This window comes from Pristis pectinata, chromosome 7 (genome assembly GCF_009764475.1).
Source record: "Pristis pectinata isolate sPriPec2 chromosome 7, sPriPec2.1.pri, whole genome shotgun sequence".
In the NCBI taxonomy this organism is placed as follows: domain Eukaryota; kingdom Metazoa; phylum Chordata; class Chondrichthyes; order Rhinopristiformes; family Pristidae; genus Pristis; species Pristis pectinata.
Window position 1 is genome coordinate 1,191,647 of NC_067411.1, and position 19,194 is coordinate 1,210,840.

At 49.8% G+C, this 19,194-nt stretch overlaps 1 protein-coding gene across 3 annotated transcripts in view; it reads right to left on the minus strand.

Annotated features, from left to right (window-relative positions):
* Positions 1 to 19,194, minus strand: part of LOC127572454 (receptor-type tyrosine-protein phosphatase alpha-like) — a 108,528-nt gene that overhangs the window by 48,101 nt on the left and 41,233 nt on the right. For 2 of the 3 annotated variants that reach the window (XM_052019734.1, XM_052019733.1), the window contains 4 exons: positions 11,231 to 11,446; positions 10,195 to 10,596; positions 3,930 to 4,027; positions 3,041 to 3,233 (listed from right to left, as the gene is read on the minus strand). In XM_052019734.1, the coding sequence (XP_051875694.1) occupies positions 3,041 to 3,233; positions 3,930 to 4,027; positions 10,195 to 10,576 (673 nt within the window). In that variant the 5' untranslated portion in view covers positions 10,577 to 10,596; positions 11,231 to 11,446. Of the gene's footprint in view, positions 1 to 3,040; positions 3,234 to 3,929; positions 4,028 to 9,552; positions 9,797 to 10,194; positions 10,597 to 11,230; positions 11,447 to 19,194 lie in introns of those variants that run through there. The other variant, XM_052019735.1, reaches the window with a different exon arrangement.

The window sequence follows — 19,194 nt, forward strand, 5'->3', positions numbered from 1 at the left end:
GTCACAGACCCCCAGCCAGAATAAGACCCATCAACCGCTACCCTCTGTCTTCTACGGGCAAGCCAATTCTGATTCCAAATGGCCAATTCACTGTGGTTCTCATGCATCTTAATCTTCTGGATGAGCCTCCCATGTGGGATCTTATCAAATGCCTTACTGAAATCCATGTAGACAACCCTACCTTCATCAATAACCTTCATCAACTCTTTGAAAAACTCAATCAAGTTAGTAAGACATGACTTGCCCTGCACAAAGTCATGCTGACTGTCCCTAATTAGGCCACACTTTTCCAAATGCTCTTAAATCCTATCCTTAAGAATCCTCTCCAGTAACTTCCCCACCACTGACGTAAGACTCACTGGTCTATAGTTACCAGGATTATCCCTGTTTCCCTTCTTGAATAACAGAACAACATTAGCTACTTGCCAGTCCTCCGGGACCTCACCTGTGGCTGGAGAGGACATGAAGATATTGGTCAAGGCCCCAGCAATCTCATCTCTTGCCTCTCTCAATAACCTGGGGTATATCCCATCAGGCCCTGGGGACATCCACCTTAATGCTCTTTAAGAGACCCAACACCACCTCTTTCTTTACTTCAAAATGCACTAGCATATTAGCACGCTCCGCACTGATCTCCCTGTCCTTCACATCCTTCTCTTTGGTAAATACTGATGCAAAGTACTCATTTAGCAACTCACTCACATCCTCTGCCTCCAAGCACATGTTCCCTCCTTTATCCTTGAGTGGTCCTACGCTCTCCCTAGTTATCGTCTTGCTCTTGATGTATGTGTAGAACGCCTTGGGATTCTCTTCAATCTTACTTGCCAGGGAGTTTTCAATGACCCCTCCTTGCTCTCCTAACTCCCTTCTTGTGTTCTTTTCTAGCTTCTTTATAATCCTCAAGGGCTCCATTTGATTTTAGCTTCCTAGACCTTGCACGCGCTTCCTTTTCCTTCTTGACTAAATTCACCACCTCTCTTGAAGTTCAAGGTTCCCTTACCTTGCCTTCCTTCTTACTGGAACATCCCTGTCCTGCACTCTGTGCAGTCGGTCTTTAACCACCCTCCACATGTCCGATGTGGACTTGCCCAAAAACAGCTGTTCCCAATTAACCGTCCCGAGCTCCTGCCCAATGCTCCTGTAATTTTCCCTGTTCCAATTTAATACTCTTCCGCAAGGTCAATATATAATCCTTATCGATAGCCATTTTAAAACTTAAGGAGTTGTGGTCACTGTTCCCCGACTGTTCTCCCACTGAAAGGTCAGTCACCAGGCCAGGCTCGTTACCCAACACCAGGTCCAGTACGGCCCCTCCTCTTGTTGGATCATCTACATACTGATTTAAGAAACCCTCCTGGATGCACCAAATAAATTCTGACCCGTCTAAACCTCTTGCACTTAGGAGGAAGTTGAAGTCACTCAAGACAACAACCCTGTTGGTTTTACACCTTTCCCTAATCTGCCTACCTATCTGTTCCTCAATGTCCCGGTGGCTATTCAGGGGTCTGAAGTATAATCCCATCAGAGTGATTGCACCTTTCTAATTTTTGAGTTCTACTCATATGGCAGATAACGGAGGGCTCAGTCCCCATGGAATACAGCTGTGATGTTGTCCCTGATTAGTCGTGCAACTCCCCCCAACCCACTTTTACCTCCCTCTCTATCTTTTCTAAAACATCGAAACCCTGGAACATTCAGTCCTGTCCCTCCCTCAACCAAGTTTTTGTAGTGGCCACAACATCGTTGTTCCGTGTACTGTTCCGTGCTCTGAGTTCATCACCCTCATCCTTAATACTCCTTGCATTAAAATACACACACTTCACCCTGTCAGTCCCATTGTGTCTATTACCTTGCTCCTGCCTGTCCTTCCTTACAGACTTACTGGTCCTGACATCTACCTTCCTCTCAATCCCTCCACTTTCTGACCTGATGCTCTGGTCCCCATCCCCCTGATGAACTAGTTTAAATTCTCCCAAGTAGCACCAGCAAACCTCCTGTTTTAGGGGAGATCTGAGGGGTAGGATTTTTACAGAGAGTGTGATTGATATCTGGAACTTGCTGCCAGAGGAAGTGGTGGAATTAGAAACTTTTACTATGTTTAGACAGACACTTGAAGAGACAAGGCAGAGAAGGATATGGTCCTGATGTGGGCAAATGGGATTTGGTCCTGTTTACGGTCCTGATTACAGTTATTACAGTCCTTACGGTTATTACAGTGATTATGGTCCTTACGGTGATTACAGTCCTGATTACGGTTATTATGATCCTGATTGGGTCCTGATTACGGTCCTGATGTGGACAAATGGGCAAAAATGGTCAGCATGGATGTGGTGGGCCGAAGGGCCTGTTTCTGCGTTGTACGACTCTAAAACCACACCATCTTCCTTCGTGTGAGGTATGATTCCAACCACTGATGTCAATTCACTTCAGTTTAACCAGGGGTGCTGGAAGCGAAACTGAATCAGGTTTATTATCACCGGGTGAAGTACTGCTTGTTGTCAACTGAAGTCATTCCACACACTTGCCCCATTTCCCTCACCCCCTTTCAAGTCTCAGCGACTCCTCTGACATCACTGTGAGCCCCACACTCCATACAAAATCACACTAACGGCATTCACAGGGCAGTTCAGTCATGCAGCAGGTAGTGCAGCTATCTCACAACTCCAGAGACCCTGGTTCGAATCTGACCTCCAGTGCTGTCTGTGTGGAGTCTGCACGTTCTCCCTGTGACCGCATGGGTTTCCTTCCACATCCCAAATCCATGCAGTTTGACAGGTTAATCTGCCCCTAGTGTAGATGTGAGCAGCCGAATTATGTGTTTGTGTAGAGGTTGTGGGGAGGAGGAGAGCGGAATTGATGGGAATTTGGGGTAAATGTAGATGGGTGACTGATGCTTGTCAGTCATTCAGTGTGCCAGGGGCCTGCTTCCATGCTGTATGACTCTAACTGTGGCTGCCTCAGGGCTACCAGTCCCTGCTGGAGGTGCTGATACAATGAACCGTGAGTGTTCTGGGTTCAGTGGCCAAATGCACAGACTGACCTTTAGCAGAAGAATGCCTTGTTGACTCATATTTTTCACCAAGGCCCGCCAAGTTGCGAGCTTGCAGAGTGATGTTGTAGGTCGTAGCACATTCAAAGTTATAATCTTCTACTGACAATGTACTGGCATTCAAAGTCAACACTTCTTCAAAATAGAACGAGGAGTTGTAGGATCTTGATCCAACAATGGTCAACTGCAGGGAGAAAAGGAGAACACCAGGGCTATCAGCTGTAGACTTTGACTGGACCGAGGGGAGGTGGAAACAGACGGGGATGGAGGAAGGGGGAAAGAGAGGTGGCAGATGGGGGACGAGAGGTACAGAGCAGGGTAAGGGGGGGGACGGGGGTACAGAGAGGACTGATAAGCAGAGGGGAAGACAGGACAGAGGGGGTGAGACAAGGATAGACAGGGAGCAGAGAGAGGATGGGGGAAAGGCATGGGTTGGAGATGGAGGGATATAGGGTGGAGAGACCAGGGAGGGACAAGGGGAGGTAGCTGGAGGCAGACAGAGGGGGGAGGTAGGCAGATGGAGGGGGAGACAGACAAGGTAACATAAGATTTCTTTATTAGTCACATGTACATCGAAACACACAGTGAAATGCATCTTTTGCGCAGTGTTCTGGGGGCAGCCCGCAAGTGTCGCCACGATTCTGGCGCCAACAAAGCACGCCCACAACTTCCTAACCCGTATGTCTTTGGAATGTGGGAGGAAACCGGAGCACCCAGAGGAAACCCACGCAGACACGGGGAGAACGTACAAACTCCTTACAGACAGCGGCAGGAATTGAACCCGGGTCACTGGTGTTGTAAAGCGTTACACTAACCGCTACGCTACCATGCCATATAGACAGAGGGATGATCTTCTGCTGTAGAAGAGGTCTAGACGCACCTGATACCCATGAACTGGGCCGCTGCATTGATCCTGTAACTCCCACTTAATTTTCCGCTTGTCCATGTCCAGGACCAGCAACCGGGGTTTAATTGGCACTGGGATCAGAGAAACAGTAAAGAGGTAAGGAGATGAGTTCACACGACAGCCAGCACTGCCAGTGGTCAGGCTCCATCTCAACTCTGGCACATCACCAGACCACCACAGACCCCACCGCCACTGCTGACTGGCTTGCCTGCAGCTGGACCCAGCCCCGGGGTGATCCCACCCACCTCCCCCACTGCACACTATGACCGCAGTGTGTACCATCCACAAAGTGTATGCAGGCAATTCTGACAGCACCTCCCAAACCCGCCACCTATACCTCTGAGACCAAGGGCAGCAGGTGTAGGGGGATACCACCACCCACTCACTGTCCTGACTTGTAGAGTCATAGAGAACAGAAACAGGCCCGTCGGCCCACTCCTCCGTGCTGACCAACGTGCCTACCTGAGTGCGTCCCATTTGCCTGCATTTGGTCCACCTAAACCTTTCCTATCCGAGTAACTGTCCAAATGTCTTTTAAATGTCAGAACTGTACCTGCCTCACCCACTCCCTCTGGCAGCTCGTCCCACACACTCACCACCCTCTGCATGAAACAGTTGCCCCTCAGGTCCCTTTTAAGTCTTTCCCCTCTCACTTTAAACCTGTGCCCTCTGGTTGTAGACTCCCCTGGGTTGGCCATTCACCTTATCTCTGCCCCTCATGATTTTATAAACCTCTATACGGTCACCCCTCAGCCTCCTTTGCTCCAGGGAGAAATGTTCTGGCTTCTCCAGTCTCTCCTTATAACCCAAGCCCTCCAGTCCCGGTAACCGCCTCATAAACCCTTTCTGCACCCTCTTCAGTTTAATGACACCTTCCTATAGCAGGGCGACCAGAACTGCATGCAGTCCTCCATATGTGGCCTCACCAACATCTTATCCTGCTGTAACATGGTGTCCCATCCCCTGCACTCAGTATTCTGATCAATGAGGTCAAATGTGCCTTTTTCACCATGTTGTCTACCTGTGTTACCACTTCCAAGGAACTTTGTAGCTGCACCTGAAGTCTCTCTGTCCTCCAACACTCCCCAGGGCCCTACTATTTATTGCGTACATCCTGCCCTGGCTTGTCTTACTAAAATGCAACACATTACATTTATCTGAATTAAACTCCATCTGCCATTCCTCAGCAGCTGGCCCAGTTGACCAAGATCCTGTTGTGATCTTAGATACCCTTCGTCACTGTCCACTAGACCACAATTTTACTGTCATCTGCAAACGTACAAACGCTGCCACCTACATTCTCATCCAGGTTGTTAATATAAATGACCCTCAATAGCAGACCCCGTACCGATCCCTGTGGCACACGGGCAGACCCCGTACCGATCCCTGTGGCACACTGCTGCTCACAGGCCTCTGGTCTGATAAACAACCCTCCACTACAGTCTCCTGCCATCAAAGCCAAATCTTGCATCCAGTTGGCTTGCTCACCTTGGATCCCATATGATCCGACTTTCGGGAATAGCTGATGATGCAGCACCTTGTCAAGGACCTTGCTGAAGTCCATGTAGACAACATCACCACAGTCCCCTCATCTACCTCCTTGGTCACCTCTTCAGAAAAGTCAACCAAACTTGGAAATATATAGAATCACAGCTGTACAGCAAAGAAACAGGCCCTTTGGCCCAACTCATCCATGCTGACTCTGATGCCTATCTCTGTTTATCCCATTTGCCCCCATTAGGCCCATATCCCTCTACTCCTTTTCTATCTGAGTACCTGTCCAAATGTGGTTTAAACATTGTAATCGTACCAGTTCCCACCACCTCCTCTGGCAGCTCGTTCCGGGCACTACCACCTTCCATGTGGAACACTTCCTCTTGGGTCCCCTTTAAATCTTTCCCCTCTCACCTTAAAACTGTTTTAGACTAAAACTTGTTTTAGACTGTCCCACTTTTGGAAAAAAAACTCTCCTGAGGTCCCTATATAAGTCTGTTAATAATCGATGTCCCAAAGTGCATTAGCTCACACTAGTCTGGATTAATTTCACCTGCTACTGCTCTGCCCAACTCTCTAAATGTTCTATGTCCCTCTATGTCAGGCTATCTATCCCCCTCATAGTTTTATAAACCTCTACAGGTTTCAGTGAGAATAAAGCCAGCCTGTCCAATCTCTCCTGGTAAGTAAAACCCTCCATTCCAGGCAACACTCTGGGGAATCTCTTCTGCATGCTCTCTATTGCTACCACATCGTTCCTGTAGTGTGTCGGTCAGAACTGTTCACAATACCCCAAGTGTGGCCAATGTTTTGTACAGCTGCAACGTGACGTTCCAACTCTTATACTCAATGCTTCAGCCTATGAAGCTAAGTATATCAAATGCCTTCTTCACCACCCGATGCATCTGTATCGCCACTTTCGAAGAACTATGAACTTGCACCTCAAGGTCTCTCTGTACATCAACTCTCCTGAGGTCCCGACTGTTTACTATATAAGTCTGTTAATAATCGATGTCCCAAAGTGCATTAGCTCACACTAGTCTGGATTAATTTCACCTGCTACTGCTCTGCCCAACTTTCCAAATGTTCTATGTCCCTATGTGTCCTTAGACAACCTTCTGTGGTATCTACTATTCCATGAGTTTTTGTGTTGTCAGCAGACTTACTAATCACTCCATCAACACTGCTGTCAGACTAACGTAGTCTAACCTACGTTAGACTGTTGTTTATTGACTACAGCTCTGCCTTCAGTACAATAATCCCAAGCAAGCTTGTCACCAAACTCCGAGACCTAGGACTCAACACCTCCCTCTGTAACTGGATCCTTGACTTTCTAACCAACAGACCACAATCAGTGAGGATCGGCAGCAATACCTCCAGCACGATTATCCTCAACACTGGTGCCCCACAAGGCTGTGTCCTCAGCCCTCTACTCTACTCCCTATACACTCACGACTGTGTGGCCAGATTCTGCTCTAACTCCATCTACAAGTTTGCAGATGATACCACTGTTGTAGGCTGTATCCTTAACAGCGATGAGTCGGAGCACAGGAAGGAGATAGAGAGCTTAGTGGAATGGTGTCATGACAACAACCTTTCCCTCAATGTCAGCAAAACAAAAGAGCTGGTCATTGACCAGGAAAGGGGGCAGTGCACATGCACCTGTCTACATCAATGGTGCTGAGGCTGAGAGGGTTGAGAGCTTCAAGTTCCTAGGAGTGAACATCACCAACAGCCTGTCCTGGTCAAATCACGTAGATGCCATGGCCAAGAAAGCTCACCAGCGCCTCTACTTCCTCAGGAGGCTGAAGAAATTTGGTTTGTCCTCTTTGACTCTCACCAACTTTTAGAAAGCATCCTATCTGGATGTATCATGGCTTGGTACGGCAACTGCTCTGCCCAGGACCGCAAGAAACGGCAGAGAGTTGTAGACACAGCCCAGCGCATCATGGACACCAGCCTCCCCTCCTTGGACTCTGTTTTTACCTCTCGCTGTCTTGGTGTAGCAGCCAGCATAATCAAAGACCCCACCCACCCGGGACATTCTCTCTTCTCTCCTCTTCCATCGGGTAGAAGATACAGGAGCCTGAGGGCACGTACCACCAGACTTAAGGACAGCTTCTACCCCACTGTGATAAGACTATTGAACGGTTCCCTTATACAATGAGATGGACTCTGACCTCACGATCTACCTTGTTGTGACCTTGCACCTTATTGCACTGCACTTTCTCTGTAGCTGTGACACTTTACTCTGTACTGTTATTGTTTTTACCTGTACTACATCAATGCACTCTGTACTAACTCAATGTAACTGCACTGTGTAATGAATTGACCTGTACGATCGGTTTGTAAGACAAGTTTTTCACTGTACCTTGGTACAAGTGACAATAATAAACCAATACCAGTACCAATGTATATATATGACAAACAACAAAGGTCCCAGCACTGATCCCAGCGGTACACCACTGGTTACAGACTTCTTGTCAGAGAAGCCCTCCTCCAATGCCCTAACCTTCTGAATCAGCCTATGATGCAGGACAACAGCCTTGTTGAAGTCCATATAAACTATGTCTCCTGCCCTGCCTTCATCACTTTTCTTAGTTACCTCTCAAAAAATTCACTGACAGGATTTCCCTGCTCAAGATCACGTTGACTCCCTAATCAGTCCCTGCCTTTCCAACTGAACATAAATTCTGTCCCTAGAATTTTTTTCCAGTAATTTCCTGCTGTTGATGTGAGGCTCACAAGCCTGTAGTTTCCTGGCTTATGCCTACTGCCCTTCTTGAATATGGGAGCAGCATTAGTTATCCTCCAGTCTCCACGTACTTTACCCTAGGCTAACTAAGAGACAGTAATCTCCTCCCTTCCTTCCCTTAGCATCCTGGGGTAGATCCCATCAGGCCCTGGGGATTTATCCACCCTAATGTTTGCTGATATCTCTAATACTTCCTCCTCCCTGAAACAGACATGTTCCAGAATGAGACGATTAGAGCATAAGATGCAGCAGAATTAGGCTATTCGGCCCATTGAGTCTGCTCTGCCATTCAATCATGGCTGATTTTTTTTCAACCCCATTCTGCTGCTTTATCCCCGTAACCCTTAAACCCTTTACCAATCAATAACAGCAGATCCCACCCCAACACTCCATCCTCTATGTCCTTCTCCTTGGTGAACACTGATGAGAAGTATTCACTGAGCTCCTTGCTCATGTCCCCTGGCTCCACACTAAGACTTCCTTTTTGGTCTCTGAGGGCACCTACTCTTTCCTGAACTATTGGTATTGGGATTGGTTTATTATTGTCACTTGTACCGAGGTCCAGTGAAAAACTTGTCTTACAAACCGATCGTACAGGTCAATTCATTGCACAGTGCAGTTACATTGGGTTAGTACAAAGTGCATTGATGTAGTACAAGTAAAAACAATAACAGTACAGAGTAAAGTGTCACAGCTACAGAGAAAGTGCAGTGCAATAAGGTGCAAGGTCACAACAAGGTAGATCGTGAGGTCAGAGTCCATCTCATTGTATAAGGGAACCGTTCAATAGTCTTATCACAGTGGGGTAGAAGCTGTCCTTAAGTCTGGTGGTACGTGCCCTCAGGCTCCTGTATCTTCTACCCGATGGAAGAGGAGAGAAGAGAGAATGTCCCGGGTGGGTGGGGTCTTTGATTATGTTGGCTGCTACACCAAGACAACGAGAGATAAAGACAGAGTCCAAGGAGTCCAAACTACCCTCTTGTTTTGGAATTCTTCTTAATCCTGCGAGCCAGGGCCATTTGGTGTCCTCTTTTTCCTCTCTTAATTTCTTTCTTAAGTTCTCTCCTACATCCCCTCTAGGGCCTCACTACAAACCAATTGTCTATAGTTGACGTATGTTTCCTTCTTGTTTCTGATTAAACCTTTGTTAACCAAGGTTCCCTAATCTTACTATTTTTACTTCTTACCCTTGAAGGGACCTGCTGACTCTGAACTCTTACTTAAACATCTCTCACTTATCAGATGTTGTTTTTCCCTTGAGTGGCTGCTCCCAATCTACACTTGCCAGATCCTGCCTTTGTTGAAATCAGCCTCCCCCCAATTTAAGACATTAACTCTAGGACTAACCTGATCTTTTTCCATTACTACTTTGGATCTTACTGAACTGATGAAGATTCTGAAATCAAAACATCAACTGTCCCTCCATGGACGCTGCCTGACCTGCTGAGTTCCTCCAGCAGCTCATTTTTTGCCCCAGATTCCAGCATCTCAGTCTCTTGTGTCTCCATCTTACTGAACAATGGTCACTGTGCCCAAAGGGTTCCTCGACAGACACCTTCACCACTTGCTCGTCCTCATTCCCTGAGGCAAGGTTGAGTACAGCCATTATCCTAGTAGGACACTACGTACTGCTTTAAAAACCCCTCTTGAAGTTGATCCATCTTCTCAAGGGCAATTAGGGATAGGCAATAGATTTTGGCCTTGCTAACGGTGCCTGCACTTCGAGAACGAATTGGAGGACCATCTCAGCCAGTTGCGTCACTCTGATGATTCACCTCACTCTCACTCTGCCTTCAGCCCTCCTCCTCTGCTCCAGCAATGCCCAATGGCAGCTTCCTTCCTGTCCCACAGCCCATGCCCTCTCCCTCTCCCCAGCCCTGGGCACACACAGTTGCTGGAGAACTGTTGGCACATGCAGCAATCCCAGTGCCTGAGCCGCCTGGTTCACGGCTGGAGGCATCCTGATGCAGCTTTAATCACCCTCCTCACCTGCTTGGCGGGTGTTTACCAAGGGTGTGTGAACTGGGACCAAGAAATTTCGCATGATTTTGGTATCACGTATGCTTCCATGGCCTAAGTACGGAGAACCAAATCCGGAAGGTGAGCTGGGAGCAGAGTAAATGATGGCGAGTTGGATGCAGTACTCGGCGTAGGGCCGAAGATTTTTGCAGGTCAAGTTATACAGATTCAAGCTACAGAGGGGCCAGACTTCGCTGGTGCTGGGCTTGCTAGATTTACAGCGTGGATAGTAACTCTGAGACCAGGTGCAGTCGAGCTGGACGTTGAGTTTGGGAGCATCACTGGTGGTCCTGGGACAATGGCTGAAGCTACCCTGCAGGGTGATGCTGTTCGCGGAGGCAGAAACACTCATCTTGGTGAATGTCGGCGGTGCTGTGAAAGGCAAGGTTCACACAATGAGCCGAGGGCATGGTCCGACCCCATAAACACCGTGAGGCACGGTCCAATCCCAGGACAACGTCTGGCCCAGTCCTGGGGCACAGTCCAATCCCATAAACACCAGGAATCACAGTCAGATCTTCAGGCAAGGTCCAGCCTGATTCCAGGGCATGGTTCGATGCCACGTGCTCTGTAGGGCACAGTCCAATCCCACTCCACCCACTGAGAGTCACAACCTGATCCAATTCCGACCACGGGGCACGTTCCAAACCCATTCCACTCACTGAGGCTCATTGTGATCCCACACTCACCGAGGTGCACAGTCTGATCCCACTCCCACCCACTGTGCACAGTCTGATCCCACACTCACTGAGGTGCACAGTCTAATCCCACTCCTACCGAGGTGCACAGTCTGATCCCACATCCACCCACTCAGGGCCATTATCTGATCTCATACGCCATTAACCCACTGACCCGCACGTCTTTCGGACGTGGGAGGAAATCGGAGCACCCGGGGGAAACTCACGCGGTCACAGGGAGAACGTGCAAACTCCACGCAGACAGTGCTGGAGGTCAGGTTGAACTAAGGTCTCTGGAGCTTTACCCGCTGCACCACTGTGGCACTCACTCTGACACTGCAAGTCCTGCAGTCTGACGGTTGCTTGCTGACTGTCGTACCAGCGTCCGTTGATACATTTGACTCTCTTAAGACCAGAGAAGTTAATGGGCAGGAATCCAGATTTGCAGATGATGTTGAAGGAGTTGTCCTGACGGAAGAAGGTTCCCAGGGGTTCTGCTTTCAGGTTCAGGAGCGGATCTGGCTCACAGTGATCACCTGCAACACCTGCAGGAAGCAAGAGGAGTGAGAACCAGCACAGTGAGAGAGAGGGAAAGCCCTGTCAGTGTGTAACACCTACGGCAAGTGTGTGCATGTGCAAAACCCTTGGGAATTCTTTGTGATGGTGTAAGAACTATCCCTGAGTGTGTAAGAGTTCTGGGGATATCCCGAGTGTTCCAATAATCCCAACATGAAGCTCATTATAGTTTGACATCAGGAGTGTCTGTCCGCTGAGCAGCTTCCAACGACGTTGATGCCGGATTATGGCAGCGAGCTGGGATGGTTTCAGGAAGTTCCAGCCTTTCTCTGAAGAGGTATCTTTGAGCAGGTGAACATCCCTGCACTGCTCCAGCTGGGAGCAAGACCCAATGTCCGGATGCACAATCCACGGCAACACCAGGGACCTCTGACCACCACCCACAGGTTCCCCTCCAGGTTTCTCACCATCCTGACTCAGGGGTATATTGTTCTGCCTTCATCACTGGTTCTAAATCCTGCAACTCCCTCCCCAACAGCACTGTGGGATCACCTTCATCAGAAGGACTGCAGCGGTTCAAGAAGGTAGCTAACCACCTCCCCCCCCCCCCCCCCTTCACCTTCTCCAGGGCAAGTGGGCATGGGCAATAAACATTGCAATGTGCAAAGATCCAGAAAGGAAAATAATGTTTTTTAAATTCTTTCAATTGGTATTGGCTTATTATTGTCACTTGTACCGAGGTACAGTGAAAAACTTGTCTTGCATACCGATCGTACAGGTCAATTCATTACACAGTGCAGTTACATTAAGTTAGTACAGGTCCCTCCAGATCAGTCCCAACAGATCACTTGGTCCCAACAGATCCCTCCAGATCAGTCCCAACAGATCCCTTGGTCCCATTAGATCGCTAGATCCATCAGGTCCCTCAGTCTCCTCAATCCCATCAGGTCCCTCCATCCACTAGATGCCTCAGTCTCATCAGATCCTTAAGAACAAATCAGATCCTTTAATCCACCAGATTATTCAGACACCTCATCAGATCCCTCAATATAGCAAAAAAAAGCAGCTGGAGGAACTGTGGGCCAGGCAGCATCTGTGGAGGGAAGGAGATAGTCAACGTTGCAGTTCATCACCCTGCACCAGGACTGAGAGTGTAGAGGGGAGATGGCCAGTGTGAAGAGGGGGGAGGCGGGAGCTGCCAGGTGATAGGTGGAATCGGGTCAGGTGGGGGATGATGGGCAGATGGAGCCAGTGGGGAGGGATGTCGTTGGGAGAAGAGGCCTGAGGGTGGTAGGTAGAGACAGATAGGGAACGGAATAATGGGGGTATGTGGAGGGGAAAAGGGGCAAGATGGAGGTAGAGATAGAGGCTGGAAGGTTATCAGTGAAGACACAAGAACCAGCAGATGCTGGAATCTGATGTGAGGATCATGAGACCATAAAATATAGGAGCAGAATTAGGCCATTCAGCCCATTGAGTCTGCTCCATTCACTCATGGCTGATTGTTTCAACCCCATTCTCCCACCTTCTCCCCGTAACCTTTAACCCCCTTACCAATTGAGAACCCATCAACCTCTGCTTTAAATACACCCAGTGACGTGGCCTCCACAGCCGTCTGTGGCAATGAATTCCACAGATTCACCGCCCTCTGGCTGAAGAAACTCTTCCTCATCTCAGTTCTAAAGGGACGTCCCTTTATTCTGAGGCTGTGCCCTCTGGTCCTAGACTCTCTCACTGATGGAAACATCCTCTCCACGTCCACTCTATCCAGGCCTTTCGGTATCTGGCAGGTTTCACTGAGATCTCCCCTCATCCTTCTGAACGAGTGAGTACAGGCCCAGAGATGTCCAACGCTCCTCATGTGTTAACCCTTTCATTCATGGAATCATTCTTGTAAACCTCCTCTGGACCATCTCCAATGCCAGCACATCCTTCCCTAGATACGGAGCCCAAAACTGCTCACAATATTCCAAGTGCAGTCTGACCAACGACTTATAAAGCCTCAGCAGTAAATCCTTACTTTTATATTCAAGTTCTCTCCAAATAAATGCTAACATTGCATTTGCCTTCCTTACTGCCAACTCAACCTGCAAGTGAACCTTGAGGGAATCCTGCACTGGGACTCCCCAGTCCCTTTGCACCTCTGATTCCTGAATTTAGAAAATAGTCTACACCTTTATTCTTCCTATCAGTGCATAACCCCACACTTCCCTACGCTGTATTCCATCTGTCACTTTGCCCGCTCTTCCAACCTGTCCCAGTCCTTCTGCAGACTCCCTGCCTCTGCAACACTACCTGTCCCTCCACCTGTCTTGTTATCATCTGCAAACTTTGCCACAATGCCATCAGTTCCTTCATCCAGATCATTAATGTATAAAGTGACAAGTTGTAAATACTGACCCCTGTGGAACTCGACTAGTCACCAACAGCCATCCTGAAAAGAACCCCTTTATCTCCACTCTCTCGTTTCTGCCAGTCAGCCAATCTTCTATCCATGCTAGGACATGATAGGTTCTTAACTTGTTTAGCAGCCTCGTGTGCAGCATCTTGTCAAAGGCCTTCTGAACATCCCAGTAAATGACATCCACCTATTCTCCTTTGTCTAACCTGCAGGTTACCTCCTCAAAGAATTCTAACAGATTTGTCAGGCAAGAAACCATGCTGACTTTCTCCTGTTTCATCATGTGCTTCCAAGTACTCTGAAATTCCATCCTTAATAATGGACTCTTACCAACCGCTGAGGTCAGGCTAACCAACCTATAAATTCCTTTATTTGGCCTCCCTCCCTTCTTAAACTGGGTGTCAGATTTGCAATTTTCCAGTCCTCTGAGACCCTCCCTGACACCAGTGGTTCTTGAAAGATCACTACTAATGCCTCCCCAATCTCTTCAGCTCCCTCTTTCAGAACCCTGGGGGGGTAGTCCATCTGGTCCAGGTGATTTACCCACCTTTGGGCCTTTTGGCTTCCCCAGCACCTTCTCCTTATGGCCACTACATGCACCTCTGCTCCCTGACTCTCTCGAATTTCTGGCAGAAGGTGATGTGAAATTACTTAGAAACCATAGAAAAACTACAGCACAGAAAACAGGCCATTCGGCCCTTCTAGTCTGTGCTGAAACATTATTCTGCTAGTCCCATTTACCTGCCCCCAGCCCATACCCCTCCAGACCTCTCTCGTCCATGTATCTATCCAATTTACTCTTAAAAGTTAAGAGCAAGCCTGCATTTACCACATCAGATGGCAGCCCATTCCACACTCCCACCACTCTTTGAGTGAAGAAGTTCCCTCTAATATTCCCACTAAACCTTTCCCCTTTCACCCCAAAGCCATGTCCTCTCGTACTTATCTCTCCTAATCTAGGTGGAAAGAGCCTACCTGCATTAACCCTGTCTATGCCCCTCATCATTTTATAAACCTCTATCATATCTCCCCTCATTCTTCTCCGCTCCAAGGAATAAAGTCCTAACGTGCTCAATCTTTCCCTGTAACTCAACTCCTGAAGACCCAGCAACATTCTAGTAAACCTCCTCTGCACTCTTTCAATCTTACTGACATCCTTCCTGTAGTTCGGCGACCAGAACTGCACATAATATTCTGAATTTGGTCTCACCAATGACTTATACAACCTCACCAAAACATTCCAACTCCTATACTCAATACTTTGATTTATAAATGATGATGGGCAGGATGGAACCAGGTGGGAGAGGGGAACAAAACTGCGTATTGGGGAGGGGGGAGAAGGGTTGGATAAAGGAGGGGGTGAGAGAATCTGGGTAGATCAGAAGGAGAGAGGGGCGGGGTGGAAGTTACACACACCTTCAAGAGGTCGACACCACCCAGGAAAAGCAGTCCACTCGCCTCACGCCATTCACCACCTTAAACACTCGTTCCCTCCATCACCAGCACACAGAGGCTGCTGCGTGTACCGACCCTGCCGTGTGTACTGATCCTGCCGCGCATACCATCCCTGCTGCGCGTACTGTCCCTGCCGTGTGTACCGTCCCTGCCGCGCGTACCGACCCTGCCGCGCGTACCGTCCCTGCCGTGTGTACCGTCCCTGCCGTGTGTACCGACCCTGCCGCGCGTACCGACCCTGCCGCGCGTATCGTCCTTGCCGCGTGTACCGTCCCTGCCGTGTGTACCGTCCCTGCCGCGTGTACTGTCCCTGCCGTGTGTACCGTCCCTGCTGCGTGTACTGACCCTGTGGCGCGTACCATCCCTGCAGTGCTTACCATCCCTGCCGCGCGTACCGACCGTGGCGCGCGTACTTTCCACAAGTACACTACAGTTACTCACCCAGGCTACTCTGGCAGAACATAGAACACAAAACAGTGCAGTACAGGAGCAGGCCGTTCGGCCCACTATGTCTGTGCCGTCCCTGACTAATGCCATCTGCCTGCACACGGTCTGTATCCCTCTATCCCCTGCCTGGTCATGTGCCGCCTAAATAAGAGGTGTTGTACCTGCTTCCACTGGCTCCCCTTCCTTTTTCAATCTTTTTATTGAATTTCAAATTAATTCAAATTGATGTACATAACGGAGGAATTTAAGATAGAGGGATATGTGGGAGGAAGGGGTTAGATAGTCTTAGGTGAGGTTTGAAGGTCAGCACAACATGGTGGGCTGAAGGGCCTGTATTGTGCTGTGCTGTTCTATGGTTCTGTGGTTCTAAGGTTAGTGATTCTACACACGGTGCGAGGAGGTCGGGGTAACAATAATAACAGTTAGTATTTATACCCACAAGGAGTAAAATATGTGATCTGCACCTCCCGCGCTCTTGCTAAGTGAGCGTGATGGGAAACAAAATAATTGAAAGAAATTTAATTATATGAAGAGAAAACGCCCAAATCAAAAAAAAAGTAAAATATTAAACAAAAGCAAACCAAAAACTTCAAAGAAAAAAAACTGGACTGATATTTCTTCGATTAAAAAAAAAATAAATTGGGAACTTGGTTTATTACTGTCATTTGCAGCGAGGAAGAGTTTTGCATGACATCCATATGGATCATTTCATCCCATCAGTACATTGAGGTAGTGCAAGCGAAAAGCAACAGAATGTGGAATATAGTGTGACAGCTACAGGGAAAGTGCAGTGCAGGCAGACAGTAAGGTGCAAGGCTGTGACGAGCTGGATTGTGAGGTCAAGAGTCCATCTTATCATATAAGAGGTCAGTTCAATAGACTGATAACCGTGGGATGGAGGCTGTCCTTGAGCCTGGTGGTACGTGCTTTCAGGCTTTTGTATATTCTGCCTGATGGGAGGGGGGAGAAGAGAGAATGTTTGGGGTGGGGGGGTGTCTTTGATTACTTTACTGAGGCAATAAGAAGTGTAGACAGGTGTAGACAGTGTAAGAAGTCTGCCTCGGCTGTGTCCACAACTCTCTGCAGTTTCTTGCAGTCCCAGGCAGAGCAGTTGCCGTACCAAGCCGTGATACATCCAGATAGGATGCTTTCTATGGTGCATCTATAAAAATTGGTGAATGTCACCAAGGATATGCCAAATATTTTTAGCCTCCTGAGGAAGTAGAGGCGCTGGTGAGCTTTCTTGGCTGTAGCATCTACATGGTTGGACAAGGACAGGTTATTGGTGATGTTCACTCCTAGGAACTTGAAGCTCTCAACCCTCTCGACCTCAGCACCGTTGATGTAGACAGGTGCATGTACTCTGCCCCCTTTCCTGACGTCAACGACCAGCTCTTTTGTTTTGCTGACATTTAGGGAAAGGTTGTCGTCATGACACCATGTCACTAAGCTCTCTATCTCCTTCCTGTACTCCGACTCATCGCTGTTTGAGATACGGCCTACAATGGTGGTATCATCTGCAAACTTGTAGATGGAGTTAGAGCAGAATCTGGCCACACAGTCATGAGTGTATAGGGAGTAGAGTAGCGGGCTGAGGACACAGCCTTGTGGGGCACCAGTGTTGAGAATAATTGTGTCTTGCAGCCTAGCAGCCACAAGACCTCTGACCCTTCCTGAGATCCCAACCGACCGGATCACTCAGGCCACCAACTTGGCCTGTTGAGGCACAGGGGATTGTGGAGTGGGCTCCCTGAGCCACAGCCCTGAGGAGCAGAGGTGGGCTCAGCTCTCGGGCCTGGAGTGGGGCTGCCATTGGCGGTGTGCCTGGAAACAGCACTGAGCGGCTGGGAGATGGCGAGGGAGGAGGGTGAGGGCGGAAATCGCACGCAGCTCAGAGACCGTGAGATGGTATCAGAGCTGACGAAAGAAGCGCGGTGGGGGAGGGAATATTCTGCTGCATTCGTCAGAGACAGACGCCAACCGCAAGCTCACTGAGCACCTGTTGTTGGACCCAGTGAGAGACTGAGCTGGGCCCTATCTACAGCACAGGGCAGGCCATTCAGCCCAACAGCTGCCTGCCAGCCCCTCCCACCACCCTGCTGAGGCAAGGGGAGTGGCTCAAGGAGGGAGAGGAGTGAAGGGAGGGAAGGGCACATAGAGGGAGGGTTGGAGGGGAGGATGGGAGGGGAGCTGAGGGGATCTGGTGTTCCAAGTGTGGTGTGGTGAAGGGATTGGAGGGGACCTGGAGTTTCAGGGCCTGGTGCACTGGGGCGGGGAGGAAAGGGGGTTGGAAGGAAGGAGGGGAGGGGAGCTGGTGTCTCAGGGTCTGTGCTCTGGGGCGGGGGAGCAGAACCACAGACAGCTCCCCCTGGGGAAGCTCTGCACCTCATGGTGTGCAGACCGTATCTCGCCCACGATCTGTAGATCAGGATATCAGCAAACTGTGAGCGGTGCAGGCACGATGCAGTGTGCGAGCGGAAGGGGAGCGCTCACCCCTACACAGCACGACTGGAGCTGGGGGGAGGCGGAGGCATTGAACGGCCACCAGCCACACGGGCAGACGGACACTGGACTGGCTTGGGCAGCTGCGCAGCGGAGAGCAGGAGCGGGATTCAAGTCACGTCACCACCCACCACAGGCACCAGCTCAGTACCAGGCCCTTCAGCTCTCTACTACATGCTGGCCCTTCCAGCTCCCTCCTCCCGCCACCCTGTTCCCTCCATTCCCCTCCTCCACACAGTTTCCCCAGAAAACTTCCTGATATCTCAGTGGAGGAGACTGGAGGAGCTGAACAGCCTCACTGCCCTGGTGTACAGGATGGAGGGGCTGTGGACCCCACTGGGACTCGGGCATTGTTGCTGATGTTGGGGGAGAGGGTTCAGTCCGGCTGCTGCCCCACCCCCCGGGGGACGGTACCAGCCCCACCCACACATCCTCCCCCACCCTCACAACCTCCCCCCCACCCACACATCCTCCCCCACCCTCACAACCTCCCCCCCACCCACACATCCTCCCCCACCCTCACAACCGCTCCCCCACCCACACATCCTTCCCCACCCTCACAACCTCCCCCCCACCCACACATCCTCCCCCACCCTCACAACCTCTCCCCCATCCACACATCCTCCCCCACCCCTCAGACCCCCCTCACTGCTCCCCACACCACAGACCCCCCTCACTGCTCCCCACACCCCAGACCCCCCTCACTGCTCTCCCCACCCCCCAGACCCCCCTTTGATGCTGTCTCACAGACACAACCGGATGTGTCACAGCCACTCCTGCCATTTTGTGCTGAGCTGCCTGTGCGGTGCGGTGAGTGTAAGATGGAGCTGCTTGTTGCACTGACAACACTGAACCAGGACTGTTCCGCATTCAGCTCTACAGGAACTGAACCCAGCTCCGTTAGTTCAGAGACCAGGGTCCGTGCTCACGCGTGGGCAGGCAAGAGGGGCAAAGCACAACCATACGCACCCA